The 17,845-nt window shown below is 50.7% G+C and overlaps 2 protein-coding genes across 4 annotated transcripts in view; one reads left to right on the top strand and one right to left on the bottom strand.

Moving 5' to 3' along the window:
• CRAMP1 (cramped chromatin regulator homolog 1) overlaps nucleotides 1-14,282 on the bottom strand; it is a 53,817-nt gene extending 39,535 nt beyond the window's left edge. Inside the window, exons 1-3 of the mRNA XM_032460101.1 lie at nucleotides 14,031-14,282; nucleotides 11,627-11,973; nucleotides 1,553-1,746 (exon numbers count right to left, since the gene is read on the bottom strand). Of these exons, the coding sequence (XP_032315992.1) occupies nucleotides 1,553-1,746; nucleotides 11,627-11,972 (540 nt within the window). The 5' untranslated portion in view covers nucleotide 11,973; nucleotides 14,031-14,282. The remainder of the gene's footprint in view (nucleotides 1-1,552; nucleotides 1,747-11,626; nucleotides 11,974-14,030) is intronic.
• Nucleotides 14,283-15,772: 1,490 nt separating this feature from the next.
• The window catches only part of IFT140 (intraflagellar transport 140), a 69,650-nt gene continuing 67,577 nt past the window's right edge, over nucleotides 15,773-17,845 (top strand). The window contains exon 1 of one of the 3 annotated variants that reach the window (XM_014562824.2): nucleotides 15,773-16,011. The gene's annotated coding sequence lies outside the window, so the exon portion shown is untranslated. Of the gene's footprint in view, nucleotides 16,012-16,149; nucleotides 16,585-17,845 lie in introns of those variants that run through there. The other 2 variants (XM_006174047.3, XM_032460093.1) reach the window with 2 other exon arrangements.

Raw genomic sequence — 17,845 nt, 5'->3', positions numbered from 1 at the left:
CAGGAGCACTCAAAATACCTACCTGGTGGAAAAATTAGAACAAGAGGGCTAGCCCAAGGAGAAGGGAATAAACTAATTCCCCTGAAGAAAGGTAAGGTCAGGTCATTAGCAGGAAGTTCCTCCCCTGATATTAATGGAAACCACATCTCCCCTCTGCTTTCTGCTTCTGAGAAGCCCAACACCCGCAGAGCCCACTTTCTTCCCACCAAAGCAGTAACGGCTTCAGGTAAAAATCAGCAATGGTTCACACCAGGAACCACAAGTCTCCTATGCCTAACAAACAGCTTACAGAGGGCATATTTGGGAATATAATCTGTACAAAAACAGCTTCATGCTTTACCCCAAAACTGTCGAGGGAAGAAAAAGAACACCCGTGAATGTGTTTGAATGATCTCGCATCTACAGGAACAAGGTTCACGTGAACATGTCACTCTCTCCCGGGACACCTGAGTCCACAGTACTGACACGTGGGCCTCCTTCCACCAGGATGGGCAGAACCTAACCATCGACCCCAGAAGGGAGCCAGCCACGGGCACACTCTGCACACAGTTCTGTGATCTGCTCTCTGCCCACACTTAGGCTTCTCCTTTTCCGATCTCTCTGTGAACACTTCACGGTTTCAGTTCCAAAGCCCCCTTCCTTTGTGAGCCTTGTTTTGCTAGACTCTTCCACCACCCTAATTATTTCACTATTAAAAGAACAAGGCTCGTTGACTGAGTAACCTACTCTTGACACCATATCCCAAAGAAGTCTCAAGTACAGAGTGTGCACTAAGGTGCCCACTGCAGCATCATTTATTACAGAATCTGGTTGGGACCAGGATGGTTAAAGAGAGCAAAGACGGGCCGGGTTGAATGTGCAGATGTTGTGGGCCACAGACACTACAGGAGCCACATCGCAGTCAAAGACAACGTGCAAGGGAACAGGCATGGCTGTGTTCTGATAGAACTTTATTTCCACAAACAGGCCATGAGCACAGGGGCCATGGCTGCCTATACCTGAAGCAGGATATTTATAGGCGTTAAAGAAATACTGAGCAGAACAACCATGAAACATCACGAAAATACATCTGATGTTAATAAGAAAGCATGTTCAGTCTAACTGCAAACCCGGAGTCTAGTGGCCAGCAGGGAGCACAGCAGTGTGCTGGGCTGTGGGGGGCCGCGGACGGGGAGCCTGTCTATTTTTAGGACGTCCACTGTCCCAGGTCAGGGTTGCACCGGCTGCTCTGAGGTGGCAAGTGCACCCTTGTCCCCTACTCCATGCACCACTTTTCAGTCAAGAAGGTATCTGAGAGACTCTTAGAAAAGAAAGAAAAGAAGCAAAGGAAGATAATTCCTAACAGCCGCTTCCCTAGTGAGGGGCTGAACTGTCCCAGTGAGGAGATGAAGGGCCAAGCTCAGAGGGCAGAGTGCAGGCCTTGGGGACCCGCGCCTGAATGGCCACGGGGGGCTCTCACCAGAGCAGTGATCTAGTGGCTCCAGTGGCCACATGGTGAGAAACACAAAGGGATCCTAAAAGGGAGATACAGATGAGGGGAGAGGCCACTCACCTCGTACAGCCCCTCAAAGAAGGTGTTCTTGTCCTCTGTGCTCCACGACTCCCACTGCCGCCGCACCTTCTTGCCTTCCTCTTTCTCACCACCCGAAGACCCCAAGTTCCGGGAGGAGGAGCGGGAGCCTCCTGCAGGGGCGGCGGGGGCAACCCCAGACCCACTTCCGGATGATGATCCGCCACCATCAGCTCCTTTGAGAGAAAGAAGCAGACAGTGATGTGTCCCGGGAAGCTGGAAAGGCTCAGGAGGCTCCCCAACCAGGTCTTGCCCGAGGCCCTATCCCAGCTCCTCCACCACCAGTGCTCCAGCAGGACAGCACCTGGGACCAACCACAAACCAGGGCACAATATCCTGACCGGACCTCGGGACTCTTTCAGAAGTTTTACCAGTAAGAGAAAGGAGAAAAAGCATCAACGTGCAACCACAGAGAGCACCAAGACAGGTCCCCGCCGCAGGCACACATCTCACAGTGTCTCTCCTTCTCAAGCGAGGTTTTGGGTAAAGTGATTATCTTTTCAAATAAACAAACTCAAAGTCAAACTCAAGAGAACATTTGAATGTGCCTAAGACACTACCTCCTTAGAGACACGACTGATATTTCAAAACATGGACCACATGACACCCAAGAATCTTTACAAAGACCAAAGTCTTTTTCTCGGTCAATTTCTACTCAGAAAATCTGTTATTCTGAGGACGACCCAACAACCTTGCAAATGCTTTTAAAGCACCAGCTCTCAGTCCTGAGATGAGTCCTTGAAAACCCTGCTGAGAGGGGAAGGCACAAAGAGCACAACACAGGGGCTTCAATGCCGGGCCCCGGACCAAGAACTCTGCACTCCTAGAGAACACAGGCAGTAAACCAAAGTTAAAGTTCACAGGTAAAAATTTTACGACCTAACCCAATCCTCCCACCCATCTCAATTCCGTCCCCTCAGAGGGAACAGGAACTCCCAGCGCATCCTTGTGATAACTGGCATTCTCTCCTCATGGAACTGCGGGACCATCAAATGGTGAAAAATCTTTAAACTCTGAACAACGAGGGTAAAAATAAAAGCACTTTGAAAAGCAAAAGCTAAACCAATGCAGATTCTCGTTAGAAGGCTTTCCTGAGGAGATAATCATGAGCTTCTCCGTCGAGATCCACTTCCTGGTCACTCTGCAGGGCCCTGCCTGGGCAGCCACATGCAGACTGGGGGCTCGGGGCCACGTTCCCCTCACCTCTCGACAGGATTCTGTCTCCAAAGGAGATGAAAGACAAAGAGTTTCAGAGAAAATCACAGAAAGAAAAAAAGTTAAAAATTAAAGATCCATTAATACACACATGCCTACAAAGAGAATACCTGGAAAAACATGAGATGTTGGTACAGGGGCTGCCTGGGGGGCAGGGCTGAGGGTGAGTCACTCTCCACCTTTACACTTTGTAGTGCCTTTCAAAGCATGCGCCGTAGATCTGTGTCATTACATCAACACAAGGAGTGTGTGCTATCAGTTAGCTATCAGAAAGCAAAACATCTTTTCACACACATAGGGAAAATTATTCGGTGACAGAATGGATCTGATTCTCCTGCGTGGAGAGGTGTATCCAGTCAGCTATGGGCAAAGTGCAGAAGGCAGCATAATCAGGTGACAGAAATCACTGTCTATCGCAGTCAGGTTGCCCAATTAGACAGTCACTAATCACGAGAGCAATTTAATTTAAATATTAATTAAAATTAAAGAAAACAATACCCCTAATTCCTCAGTCACACCAGCCACATTTCTAGTCATCAGTGTCCACATGTGGCTAGTGACCACTGTGGCAGACAGCACAGGACATTCCATCACTGCAGAAATGTGAATGTTTGCCAGCACTGTACTTGAATGTTCAACATTCATAGTCCTAAATATACTGTTGCAGAATAAGACATAATCAAGTTTAAAGCATTTCACACCCCCGCCTACTTTCCGGCTGCTCCCTTCCATCTTTCAGGCACAAGAGAAGTGTAACTCAGGTATCTGTGTGCTCCAGAGTGAACTAAGGATGCACGCAGTGTATGACTTGACTTCAACCATTCTTCACCAAACCAAACCAAACCAAACTGTGACCTAATTAATGAGCCTTGCATGTCCCAAGATGTTTTCAACAGATGTGGCAACTTTAGAGCACATCTGCAGGGATAATCGGTTTCATTCCATTTTCAGTAGGTCAGAGATGTTTTGTTGTAAAATGAAGACCAGGTTACTAATGCCATTTAAAACTCCACTTTTAAATACAAGACATTCTGGTTGACTTGGAGTCCATAATTCCTCACGTGTACTCATCTGAGGAAAGGTTGTGTGTCTACTTCTGCATCACCCACAACAAAGGATGTCAGAATCATTTTCAACTTCTGACAAAACCCTCACTAAACTCTCTTTTTCCAAAATAATGACAACGTGCTAACAGTCACAGCTCAGGTTTACCTCTGCTGGCCCACACTTGCATGAAAGTAGCATATGTACATTTCTGAAAATTCTACAATGCAGACATCCTGCTAGCTCTGTGAGATTTCACCAGATCAGCACTGGTGATCCAAGACGATTATGAACAGTGAAGGGAAACAAAATGGAAACATCTCTGAGTTGAAAGGGACCCTGGGGTAGAGTGAAGGATAAACCAAACTGGCAGATGGGAAAGAAGGCCCAACAGTAGAAGCGGCTCTGCTGAGGCACATGAGGCAGCCAACTGTCGTCCTCAGAGCAGCAAGTCTCTCTCCTCTAGCCAGAGGTCAGCTGTGGAGACGCTCAGCCTCTCCCATTGATGTCTCAAAAATGACACGTCCTCAGTAGAGGAAAATGAAGCAAAATGAATGTTCAAAAAAGAAAGCAAGTCACCCTCAGGTAACCATTTCTAATGTTTGGTGCCTGTTATTCCAGACCTTGAATGCTTTCCAAAAGTAAAGTAAAATTATAAAACTTCAAGGGGGAAGGAGAGCATGGACCTGGTACCTCCCTGAAATTTCAGATGAGGAAGAGGCATCACCGCTCCATCTCAGGCTCCTTCAAGGGCTGTGGCTCAAGTAAGAGAAAACAGGAAGCAGGATCAGAGACCCGCAGAACTGGAAGGCGACACGGGAAAAATGCAGATAATGACAGAAGGGGGAAGACAGAAGCAAGCGAGGAGAACAGAAGAGGTAGGAAAGCAAGGTAGGGAAGAGAAGATGACTGTGAACAGGGCTAGGTGGGCGCAGGTGTGAGCCCAGCAGAGAGTGGAGAGCCGAAGTCATCGCTCTGCCTGTGACTGCATTTGAGGCCACAGAGTGGGGTCAGTGAGAGTCTGCATCCCGCAAAGCCGGCATCCGAGAAACCAGAGGGAAGCAGTGCACAAGAGCAGAAGCCCCAGCAGAAAGCTCTGTGAAAGCAAGAGCAGCGTCTCACTTCCCTGAGCCAAGCCCAGCACCAGGCCCCACACAGCAGATGCTCAGCGAGAGCCTGGGAACCAACAGGGCACAGGCCAACATCTCCCCGGGGTTGCTCTGCCCTTTGCCCACCCCCAACCCCTGGGACCCAGCACCTCCAAAATGGAGTCCACTCGGCCCTCCCGATTGCTTCGGGGCCCCGGCTCCAGCTGGCCTCATCCCCTTTCCTGTTTCTGCTGCTGTTTCCCCCGGCTGGCTTGGCACCACCTCCAAGCAAGACAACATAACAGCCCCCTCTCCTGTCTCCCAAACCACCAACCCCAGCCACAGCCCATGCTCTGGAGCTCGCGTCTCAGGGACACAGACACGTGGCCTTGTTCTGCTTTCCCCGGCTGCACATCTGTCCACTCCACCACGAAAGGCTAGACTGCCCATCCCCCTCCCATCATGCATCTCTGTGCTGGCCCAGAATGCCAGCCCCAACACCCTCAAGTCCCCCAAAGAGGAGAGAAGGACCCCCATCTTTCTGCTGGGGAAGCCAGGGCACAGGTAGAGGAGCTGACCCAGTCTACCCAGCAAGCCCAAAGCGGCCAGACCAGGGGCCGGGCAGGGAGGGAACAAGGATTCACATGGCTCCAGGAAAGCACATGCAAACATGCTGCTGCTTCTTTTCCTCAGAGCACACAGTGGTCCAAGTTGCAGGGAAGGAGAAACAGCTCCAAAAGCAGGGAAGCTGCAAGGTCGCCAGGCAGCGGGAGCCAAGCCAAAGCCCTAGCCTCTTGTTCCAGGCTGGGCGCTATCCTCTTGGGACAGGTGACATCATGCTGGCTGTCACCCACGTCACGGCTACTCTTGTATTTTAATTACACGCAGAGACATGGGAATCCGAAGGTTCAGGGTGGAGGGAACTTGATCTCAACATCCCCTCTCAGACTGTGATGGACGAGGAAACTGAGTTTCCAATGGCTGCCCAGAGCCACGGGCCAGAGAGCAGCAGGCATCAGGACCCTGGATGACACTCACCTCTAAAAACCACCATGTGACTCAATCAGGAAGACACAGAGGATGTAATAAGAGTCTGTCCCATCACTAGTTCCTTGTGCGGGAGCCTTCCTTGGAGCCTGGGGAACTTCCTTCCGAGGGCAAAGCAAAAATCCCAAGAGTGACAGAAGACCTACCAAACTCAAAGTCTTCAGGAACGTCCATCCCACCAAGAGAGGACATGCAGGCCTCCCATCACTTCATCCATTCCGAGCCAGGACATTTCCATTTAGTTAATAAAGGTGTCTTCAGTCCCATCTGCCTCCAAGCCCAGCATGCAGTGCCTCCCATTACCCATGACCATGGTCCAAGAGCATCGCCACCTTGTCCCACCACGAGGCAACACTGAGCTCTGCCAGGGGTGCTTCTGCACCTCTCAAAACACATGCCATCTGTGCCATATGTGGTAACGGCCAGATGTGACAGAGGGGATACCCTCTCTACCAAGGCCACATAGAGGAGAAGGCATGAAGGAAGCCAATTCCCATGAAGAGCATCCCCAACAAAGGAATCCAAAGGCCTCCCCAGGCCACTGTCCTCCATCACACCTGCTGCTGCCTGTCCGTCTCCTGAAAGCAGCTCAACTCCACATGGCAGGTGTTCTAACTAGGATCCCTCCCAAACACACGTAGCTCAATCTGTCTCTAAAGAGCCACCAGACTCTCCAGTGATGCGGTGACAGACCTTGTCCAGGGTCCCCGGCCTCCGCGGCATACTCTTTCGTGACCTGAAGATGACCTGGAACCGCATGGTCCTGAGACGTGTCCCGCTCATCTCTGCATCTCGGGTGTCCCGCTCAGCGTCTCCAGTGCTCAGCACCTCGCAAGGCTCAGCGCCCTCAGTGCTCAGATCAGGGCCAGCCTCCCTCGAAGACTTCCTGCTCCTCCCACAAACGTTTGAGAAAAACACAACTAAAATCCCATTGCTCCTACTGAAACGTATGTCCTCTTCATCAGATATGGTGAAGATTTCCTAATGGTTTTCTGTAGCTAATTCTGGGCATCCCACCCAAACCACAAACTCCTGCAAATGTCTTCTCTTCCTGGCGTTTCACATCCTGTCCTTCAACGCTAAGAACAGCGCAGTGACCTCACGTGGTAAGACATTTCTACACACCACCACCTATGTCAAAGCTAGTTTTCACACTTGGGACTCTGCTGTCTGAAATCATCCCTCTGGTTGTATCTTCACATAATCCAAAACAAGACACAAAGTGCCACACAGAATAAAAACCCTGACATACACTTGGTGGGCACAAGACCATTCCAGGTGCTCACGAGACACCACAGAAACATTAGTTTTGACATGAAAAGTCGATAAAGTATTTGAAAATTTGCTTAGCCTTCAAACCAAAATTCAATTGTTACATCATCTACTCACCTATACCATCTATCCGTGTCTTTGACATGAACCAAAAGCCATTTGTACAACTGTGAACTTAATAATGCACCCAGAACCCCTGGTTTACAGGTACTTTCTTCTCCATCCTGTACAGCTCATCATGGCATCTCTGAAGTGGCCCGGGCTACAGGTCTCCTGACCTCCTCTGCACAGAGAGTCTGTGTCACACAACAGGGCTGAGTGTCGTGGTTACTGGGTCTTCCACGTACACGGCATGACACAGGGTGTGTCGGTGTGTGCTGGACAGAGTCGGGGGTATGTCCTGCCTCCTCTTCCTCTGCTCCCAACAAGGTCTGAGGGCTTTCACAAAGCTTGATGTCGTTCCAGGTAGGACAGTGGGATGGGCAGCCATCATTTACTGGATCAGACTGGGCACAAGAACCACAGCACTCCAGCCTCAGTGGTCTCAAGATGATCTGATGTATCTGTCCCCCTGCCCACCGGAGGGTGAGGCAGGGCAGGCACTTCACAGTAAATATGGTTGCACCCCAACCAGCACCCAGGTTTTGGCGCAGGTGCCCGACGAAAGGAGAATGAGAGTGATCACTGTGCAGACTAGAGGTGGAGCCGCAAGGGGCTGATACTGTCACACACCTGGTCAGGTGCACACTCTGGCCGCTCCCTGCCCAGGGCTCCCAGAGAGACCAGGGCTAAGCAGAGCCTACCAGAGAGAAAATAACCCTGATTTCAGGCGATCTACTTCCTTATGGGACCCAAGCCCCTCTGCACAGCTGATTCCTTCAGCCCTGAATGTTAAAGGGAAGTGCAGCTCACGCTGCTATCTCACCTGCCCCATCCTGAGAGTAAGGAACCTGAAGTCTGGGTGTGTCAAGCGGCTCCCTTCCACCCCTCCAGCAGTTCTGGATGGAGGAGCTGGGTCGCCTGATGACTGGTTCACCCCTCTTTCCAATGTAACACCCATCTCCCAAAGGTTGACTGCATCAATGTGAGATATTTCATTAGATGTATTTTAAAAATAACACTGAGAAGTTAGAGGCAGCCCAAAGATTATGCAAAATATAAGTTTTCCAAACACTGATTCCTAAGCACAAGCCCAGTGAAGGCAGAAGACATCACCCAGTTGTGCGCATTTTACGACTGGCTTGCCCAGCTCAGTGGAACAAGTTCTGGGGTGGGCGAGGCGGAGGGGACAGCAGTGAAAATGGAGGGTCTGACTCTGCCCCCACCTCAGGCCCTCCTCAGCCCAACCATTCCAACAGGGCAGCAGCTTGGCAGCATTCCTGGGACCTCTACCCCCTGCCTCCTGACAGGTGACCCTTTGACCCTGTTTGCCTGTTCTAAGCTCGCCACCAGGCACATTTTCCCTCAGAGAAGCAGTGAAAGCCTGTTAACCACTTACGCAGGCTTCCTGGCATTATTTATCGTGGTGAGGCAGGCACTGGTGTCATCCCCAGTAATGGACAAAGAGACTGAGATGCACCAGTTCGCCCAGAATCACCCAGATCACAAACTGCCCAAACAGGGAAGGGCATGGGGGGGCTCGGTCTCTGGGCCCATGTTCTTCCAGATTGGGACCTGTCCGCCATGTGTCCTCGGGCCACTCCAGACAGCATGGCTGGACGAGAGGAACATTCATTTGGCATCAAGGGGACCCACTGGTTTCCGATCTACAGCTTACCTTCTGTTTAAATTGAGCAAGTTAGTTAAACAGCAAACCTCAGTGACTGCACTCATTTAAAAGTGAAGTAACGGGATGGAAGATGCCCGGCACACAGGCTTAAGTCTTGGCTACCTTCTCTTTATCAATTCAAAAAGAATTTAATTCGAATTGTACTACTGAAAAAATTACTCTTCATTGAAGTTGACAAGAGTCTATTCTTATGGAGAAAGGAAATACAGTTGTATAGAAAGAAGCAAAATGAGAAGGACTTCCTTTCCTCCAAAAGCCTTTTCCTCCCAAACCCACTGCAAAGTTCTCCATCTATCACAGCTGAAACTAGAAAGCAGTAAGTAACCAACCAAAGGCATCCCCAATGATGGGGCTGGGATTATTCCTCAAATGTAATGGAAATTATATTTTCTTGAAGTGAAAAAACTGAAAAATGACAGTTCTGTTCATTTCCTCACTGGTCCATGCTCACCAGCCCAGGTGGAAATTTCCATGGTCTGTAATACAAACACTCCTTGAAGAATTGTCTGCAAAGGTTACGGACAGGCTGTCACAAGCGGACCTTCTTTCTGGCAGATAAAGGAGGCAATGAGGAAGCAGAGGTTGCCCTGAGGTATGGGGAACCAGAGGGGAGGAGGGGGGTCCTGGGTGTGGTGAAGTCCATCCAAAGGCTCTCAGAGCACAGCCATGAAGAGGCCCCACCAGGAGGCTCAAGGCCAAAAGCACAACGAGAAGTTCTGCGAGGCAGAGGACACAAACTTTCTACTCCGCTCCTCAACATCACCACTATGGTTTAGTTTTATTATTCATTGAAAGAGATATTTACTTGCTAAAATAGGAACATAAGTCACAAGAAGCACAAATTCTAACACATCTGCATTTTACTAACAGAAAGTAGACTGCTGCTCCAAGCCACACCTTGGGCAAAAACCAGGAACAGAGCTGGTGCGCGACTAATCCAGGAAAACTTCTCCATCCGAGCCACACTCAACTGTGCAAAACAGAAGGAAACTTCCCCTCAGCAACTGCCCCAACTCTAACTGCAGTTTTGGCATCATTTCACCTTATGCATGGGCAGCCGCTTACAGGGGACAGAGTGCTTTCCTACCAGCGCCTTATTTCATCTTAGCAGCCACAGGGGGAGAGTGGAACGGTCCCTGCCCTTCCTCCTTTCGTAGGTGAGGAGGTCTCTCCAATGGAAACACAGGTCTGAAAGGTCAAACGAGCATACCCAGGTCAAGGAGGACGAGGACGAGGCCAGGAACTCTGACAGGACTCCAGATCCAGGGCTTCTGAAGCCACAAACCCTCGAAGGCACCCCAGGAACTTATGCATGGTAACTCGGACATACTGGCAACTAGGAGTGAAAAACTACTTTTCACAAAAGAACTAAAGCCAGTAAAACAAATGAATGTTTTCCTAATTAATCAGCAACTTTCACACCAAAATAAGCTTCTATGAGGCAAGTTTTAACTTCTGAAGCACACAAAGTTATCTCACACTTACATCTTTATGTAAGTATACTGACAGTAAAACAAGTCTTTATCAAAAAAACAAGTAACACCATGATTTCAGAGGCCAGTCCTCCTCAGTTGAGAATGAGGCAGAAGCAGCAAGTTTAATTGTACACACTTGGCATGGATCTCAAAAATGGGTTCTCCATTAGCTCCTAAGATACATCCTTCTTGAAATTATCAGGACCATGTAATGTACTTAATTTACCATTTCCCAAGGAACTAAGTCAAAGTTTTTTTTTATGCAAAACACACTAGAAAATGGATATCTGCTATCTGTAAAAGTGCTGAAAACTTGGCCTGAAACAAGAAGGATATTAAGAACAATTCTCTTGTACAATGAGGAAAAAACAGACTGCTGAAATACAGAGATACAAGCAGAAAACAATGGAGAACCAGCAGATGAGGAACAAAACTGACGTGCAGTTTTCTTATTACTTTGGTTGGGATCCTAGAAAAGCTCTAATGTTCTCAATCACCTGAAAACACCACGACCAACACTGTAGAATGTTGCTGGTTTATATCAGGCCACAAATGTCTTCACTATCTACCACACCAGAGGAGATCCTTAGTCGTGGCGCCCAAGGAAACCTTAGTTGAAACTCAAAGGGCCAGATCTTGGTGCCCTTAATATTTTCAAGCCTAGCACACTTGAGGTGGAGGGTGTTGAGCCCAAGTCAGACCTTTCCATCATTCATTTTTGGCTTCTTACCCATCTTTCCCCTAATGAGTTTCAAAATCCCGTTCCTTTGTCGTATTTCCACCACTTGATGTCTGAGGAAACAGACATGGCAGGTATTTTCTCTCTCCATTTCTAAATTACTGTCTGCTGTTTAAAATGACCTACCATATAAATCATCAATGATCCATTGAGGGGGAAAAAACCCACCTTCAGGAATCTATTGGATCTGCCCAAATAAAGATGACTTACTGCGTCTTAACATACTTTAAATGCAGGAAAAAACGGCCTCTTTGGAGGAGAAAGAGGGCATGTCCCCCTCCAAAGTGTGAGTGCGGAAGCTGCAGTGGAAGCACGTTGGCGGGGAGGGAAGGGTCCCTCTCCACCCCCAGGTGAGGACACCCTGGAAGGGGTTGGGGTCCCCCATACCTTTTCCGCGGGGCCCTGAGCTGCTGGCGCTGCTGCTCCCCCCGGAGCAGGATGGGTCCTTCCTGAGCCTCTTGCTCTGCGGCCTCACGCTGGACCTGAGGAAGTGGTGCTGGTCCTGGGGGCAGGCGGGCGGCGGGGACGGGGCCTGCGGGCCGCCCGAGGGGACCTGGGGACCGTCACCGCCGTCCCGGGGGGTCTTGCCGTCCCTCTTTGTGCCGCCGCTCTCCTCGGCCGCGTCCCCGCCGCCGGCCCCCTCTCCTTCCAGCGAGTCCTCATCGGCAGACCTCTTGCCCAGCCTCTTGAGCCCTTCCTCCCCGCTGCCGCCGTCTCCCAACTTCACTGTCATCCTGGCCGGGAGGGGAGAGGGGACCCTGGTGAGCGCGCGGCCCGAGCCTGCGAGAAGTTTAGCCGCACCGATCCCCTCTCAACATGGCCGCCGTTGTTTGTTCCAGATCCCCTCCCGGCGGCCCGCCCGCCCAAGCCCGGCCGAGCGGGGCCTGGGCCCGCCGCCCGCCCGACCCCGGCCCGGACCCCAGCGCTCCCGCCCGAGGCCCAGGAAACGGCGGCTGGCAGCGCGGAGGTGGTGAGGCAGTAGCTCGGCGACCGCGCCCGGACGGCCCTGCCCGCGCGTCGCCCCGGCCCAGGGGTCGGGTACCGGGTAGGGGGCCGGCGCCGGGGCCGGGCCGGGGTCCCGGAGCCACTTACCCCGCGGGCCCGCGGCTCATGGCACGCGCGGCGGGCAACCTGCGTGCCGGCCTCGCTCCCAGAGCCGCCTGGGCCGGCCGGGCCTCGGCGCCCGCGCCCCCCCCCCCTCCCCGCCCCACAAAACGCGCGGGGCCCGGGGCCCGCGCACCTGCCCCGCACGCCAGCCCCCAAAGTTGGCCCCGGAGTTGGGGCGACGGGCCCGGATCGACCCCGGCATGGGAGAGGCGCGGGCTCGCCTGCGTGCACAGGGAACTCCATGGTGGCCCGTGGCTGCCGGTCCGCCTGCTTATTTTAAAACACACATAAAGAATAATAAGCTCGGGGTTTCTGGGAATCTCGCTTCCCAGGGTGATCGATATGAACTACTGAGGGGATTTACGAACTAAAAATGCTTTTGCAACAAAGGAGCCTGTTGCATGGAATAGGTTGGAGCCACTGGTGAAAGTGACAGCACAGTTAAGTCCAGGTCCAAATACAAGAATGAATAGAAAAGAATTGTGTTAAAACTCTTGGTAACCATGAATAAAAATCTCTCATTAACTTTGTTACCCTCTGCTGTGAGAAATGTCAACAACAGAATACAATGACTCTCAAAATGTTTGTTTTTCATAAAGATCCACTCACTCAGTTTATTCTGATACTCAGGTACTATCAATAATGTAGGGTCAGATACAGTCAGTGATGTGTACTTGCAATGAAGCAAGAAAGAGAAATACTAAATTCCTCAACAGGTGTTGATACCATGCTCAAACTAAGTTTGACATACTCAACACGACTGCTGAGAATGGGAACATTTTCATGTAAAAGGAAACGAGAGCAAGGCATCAAGGCCAAAATGAAATACAGTAACAGTGGCAAGGACCTTTCATAGAAAGATTTAGAAATGATTAATATTATAGTAATATCTCTACTGATCTGATGTATTCTGCCACAAAACTATCTGTAAGCTTGCATCTTGGAATTGATCTCATAAATCATTTGAATACACTCCAGCTAAAAAAAAACCTGCCAAAGAATACAACTATACAAGACATATCCCAAAATTAAAGGGCTTCATGGCACAAGACTCCTCACTACTCATTCCTCAACCTATTTCTATTAAGAAACCTCAAAATATCCCAAAGGGCCTTTCTCTAGGTTATAATGTGGAGAACCCTACTTCCCAGGGACCTGTCATCCTAAAGCTACCCAGTCAACCCAGGACCCGGGCAAAGCATACAACAGAAAAAAACTTGCCCGTTCGCCAGGTTGAATATTGAAAGACACTAAACTAAATACAGAAGGACGCGGCTTTTCAGAATTAAAAGGATATTCACACATTTCAGAGTCTTCCTCGAAGGGAAAAGTAAAACAAGAAGATGGAATTCTTTTACCGAATACCTCCAACATGACTTTCTGACCGTGCAGAGGTGGGGTCACCTCAAGCTCAATCCCGGCTGGACACCATTTGTCACATTTCGGGAAAAGGAAAGCAAAACCCTCCCTCCCGGGCCGATTTCTGGCTGCACACAAAGAGCGCTGTTAACCCAACACTTCTGGGTCTGGGCTCCCCCGAACCGTCCCGACAAAGCACCGCGTGCGTAACGGCCGCCAGGGCGCAGGCCGCTACTTCTGCAGCCCCGCTCCGGCTAGGAGCCCGGCCTCGCCGTGACAGCCGGTCGGGGCGTCCCAAGTCTCCCGAGCCCCAGCCTCTGGTCACCTTTTTCATCAACGCTTCGCAGCAGCCTGGCTTCCCGGGCCCCCCGGGGGCCTCCCGGGCGCCCGCAGAAACGGCCGGAGGCCGCAACGCAGAGGTGATCCTCCCGCCTTGGAAGCGGTCGCCGAGCGGCACTCGCCCTGGCACGTCTCCTCCGCGACTGGCGTGCGGCTGACGGGGCTGCGGGCGATGGTGCTGCCGCCGCTCAGCCTCCCGGAGGCCCGACCCGCGGTGCACAGGAGCAGTTCCGGCTACGGAGGCCGACGGAGTCCTCGGAGGCGACGCGCGGGGCGGGGCCGGGGCGGTGGGCGCGAGGGGCGGGGTGGGGCGGGGCGTCGCGCGCGGGGCCGAGCACGCCGAGGTTTCCAGCGGGCGCGCCCCCTCACGGGCGCTCCCATTGGCCAGCAGCGGGCGCGCGCGCTTACACGCACCGACGCTGGGCGGGGGCGGAGGCTGGCCTGCGGCGCGGGTAATGTTGTGACGCCTTCCTCGCGGCTGTGCGGACTGGTACGTCTCTCTCGATTGGTGGGTCGACAGCCAATAGAGTCAGAGCCTAGGCTGTGATTGGCCTGAGTCATGTTGACGGATGCGTGAGAAGAAAACGCCGCCTCAGCTATGAGTCTTGAATCAGGCGCGAACCAGGTTTTTAAGGAGAAAGTGTAAAAGTGTAACTGAGGCCGATAAGCACACCTTTTATTGAATTGAGTGCGTGTTTTTAAATTTTTTTAGCGTTTCGGATGGTGCTGAGCACTTAGGTTGTTTTTCTTCGTTTTGGCGATAAAGGAGTCTTTTTGAATCTAGTGTTTACAGAGTGAATAAAGATAAGACTGATCCGTGTTTAAGGGCACACACGTATAAGAAATAGTATCTAATACACAGTACAACGGATACACACAATAATATTGCACTATAACTATGTAATATGATAAATATCGCTACTTCCTGATTATAATATATACATGTATCAAAGTAACACTCTACACCTTAAATTTACACAATGTTACATGTCAAATTTGTTCAACAAAATTCTAGTGTTTATGAAAATTGGGCTTTTAAAAATAGACTCTATGTGTGTGATCCTACGCCTAGCCCCTCTGATTAGGTAGTACCTACACATTCCTCTTATTTTTTCTCTTTGTTTAACAATGTGGGCCTTTTTGCTGTAGTAACTTTTTTTTTTAATGAATGACATTGCTTTGCTTTTCAAAATTAGTTTAACCCGCAGACCGTTAGGCCAGGGCGGCACGTTGGTGATGCCTTTAGGGAATGCAGTCTGCCGGCAGGATTAGAAACCAGGTTGGTTTTTAACCGGATGAACCTGTATCGTTGACTACTATTTTCTCGCCAAAGGCGTCCGTAAAAACCGCCAAACACTGAACGCATGTCATAAGTTAGCAACTTCACTGGATTTTCTCAGGAATACTCTTGAACGACACCCTCCACGAGACTAGACAAAGCAGAACCTAGCAAACCGTCTGGGGTCGAGAAGACCAGCAATATGATTAACCAGAGAGGAGAGAATCTTAAAAAAAAAAAAAAAAAAAAAAAAAAAGATGGCATTCCGTTTCTTTCTCACAGTCTCTCTGCTGCCTTCCTCCTGAATTGACCTAGGGGTTTGGAAAAATGTAACCATAGAAGCGGTCCCCAAGGGGCCGTTTATCCCCATCACACCTAGAGGAATTCACCAGCTTCCCTCCTCTGCGCAGCTTCCCTCCTCATGGCCCCTCCCTTCAAGCTAGCGTTGTTGTCTCTAGACCGTGACTGCGAAGAAGAAAAACTGCCCCACAACACCGCGGAGCTAGCCAACCGCGGGAGGGATCCTGCCCTCGCGCCGCACGAACATCCCCGATCATTTTCGGCTCTTTCCGGCCTCTCTGGGCGCTTCGGGCGGCGTCGGCATCTGCTCGCTTAGCTTCGGCTGTATCCGAGTTCGGCTCGCAGCCGTTGAACCGGCAACGCGCGGCGGCGCTGCGGCCCAGTAAAGGTGGGTGCGGGCCCCGGGTCCGGGCCAGAGAGTAGGGGGTCGGGAGTCCGGGAGCCAGGGAGGAGGGAAACGAAGAGGCGAGGCCAGGGAGGGGCTTGGGAGGCCTGGGGCCTGGGCACCTCGGGGGATCGGCGGCTCCTGGGGGGTCCCGGAGCTTGGGGCCGGGAGGAGGGCGACGAGGCGGGCCGACCCCCTTCCCTCGCCCTCCTAGGTTACTTTCGTCTCGAAGTCCGGCCTCGGCGGATCGCCTGACTGCATCGCGGGTCAGGCCAAGGCGAGGGGGTGCGGGGTGCGGCCTCCGAGCGGTCAGAGCGAGCTGAGGGCCACCTCCAGTGCAGACAGGTCCGACTGAGGGCCGCTTAGCCGCGCGAGTCTCGAGGCAGTGGACCCGGAGGGGAGGTGGCGGCGCCAGCAGCGCTCGCGGTAACACCCGGATAGGAAGGGAATAAGAAAACCACTTTTCGGCGCAGTCAGTCCTGCAGCCCGAGGGACCGCACCGTCCAAATCAGCGATGGCCATGGGACGCATTTCTGACCCTGCACTGCCCGAAGCCCAGGGGCGGTTGTCCAGAGGGTGAGGCTTTTCGGGGTGGCCCCTAGCGCCTGTCCTCATGCCCCTCCACTCAACCCCCATTGCCTCTGAGTCCTTCCGGTTCCCTCCCACAGCATCTCCAAGCAGTAATGCAACTTAAGTTATCCTTATTTTCACGAACTGCTCAGTTGAGAGACCTTAACAGGTTCTTTCCCAAAAGCGGAGGCGTAAAGACGTGTTGGACAGCTGGGAGTGAGAGGAGCAAATCGGTGGGAACAAATGGAAATTTTTTCTCTTTTCCTCAAAGTTTATTTATTTGCCAAATCGTTGTGTGTTTTAGAGACCCCGAGTTTGTTTTAAGGAAAGAAAATAGACTTGTTTCTGAACTGATGTAATTAATAGATGCCATGAGCTCACGATTTTATTGTTAGTCATCGCTCCTCCTTGTGTTTACTTTGGTAACTTTTCTTTTGTAATTATGCAGATAATACTTATCCATGGTAGAAAAATGTTAAAACACAAGTGAAAAGAATGATGAAGTCATACATTGTATAAAAATGGACTCATTTGCCCTGGCTTTAACCCACTTTTTACAACTAACAAAACATCAAAAACATCGTTCCTTGCTAATAAGTATCTTCATCAGGAATTCTCATATCCTGACCTATTCTGTGGAAGGCACTGTTCTAAGAGCTGGAAATGTTCTGGTGGTCCCTTACCCTATGGGGCGGATAGTCTGGTAGGGAGTAGAGAATGGTCAGTCAAACACACATTTGCAATAAAGTCTAAACGCAGCAATAGAGAAATACGGGGTTCTATGGGGACACTGGGCAGAAGCACTGAACAACCAAAAAATCAAGTCTGAGAGCTCCCTGGAGGAAAGGAGGCTTCCTGATTTCCCAGAGCAGGGGTGTAGGGAAGAGAGCCTTCCTCCAAGCAAGAAGAAAGTAATTTAAAGATCTTTTAGCACACTTGCTTATTACAAAGTGATGTTTGAAATCAAAGATAGAGGAAATCTGGTTTAACTCTGTCAAATGCTATTCTAACTCTTCATCCATCATTTCAATAAAATTAACATGTTATTCATTTTTCCAAGGCATATTTACACAAAGTAAACTTGTTAAATATGAATAAGAATTTCCAATAGCCCAGAATGGAGACTCTGGGTTGGCTGCAATACATTAAAACCGACTTTCAAAGGTTTCCTTGCTGCATTAAACTGCCCAGTTTTTAACCTGATGTGTCTCATTGTCATTGGCTTTCTGTGAATGTTTGCATGAAGACTCTAATCAAGGAAGCCAGA

The sequence above is a fragment of the Camelus ferus genome, chromosome 18 (genome assembly GCF_009834535.1).
Source record: "Camelus ferus isolate YT-003-E chromosome 18, BCGSAC_Cfer_1.0, whole genome shotgun sequence".
Taxonomy (NCBI): domain Eukaryota; kingdom Metazoa; phylum Chordata; class Mammalia; order Artiodactyla; family Camelidae; genus Camelus; species Camelus ferus.
This window is presented reverse-complemented; position numbering and strand designations above follow the sequence as displayed.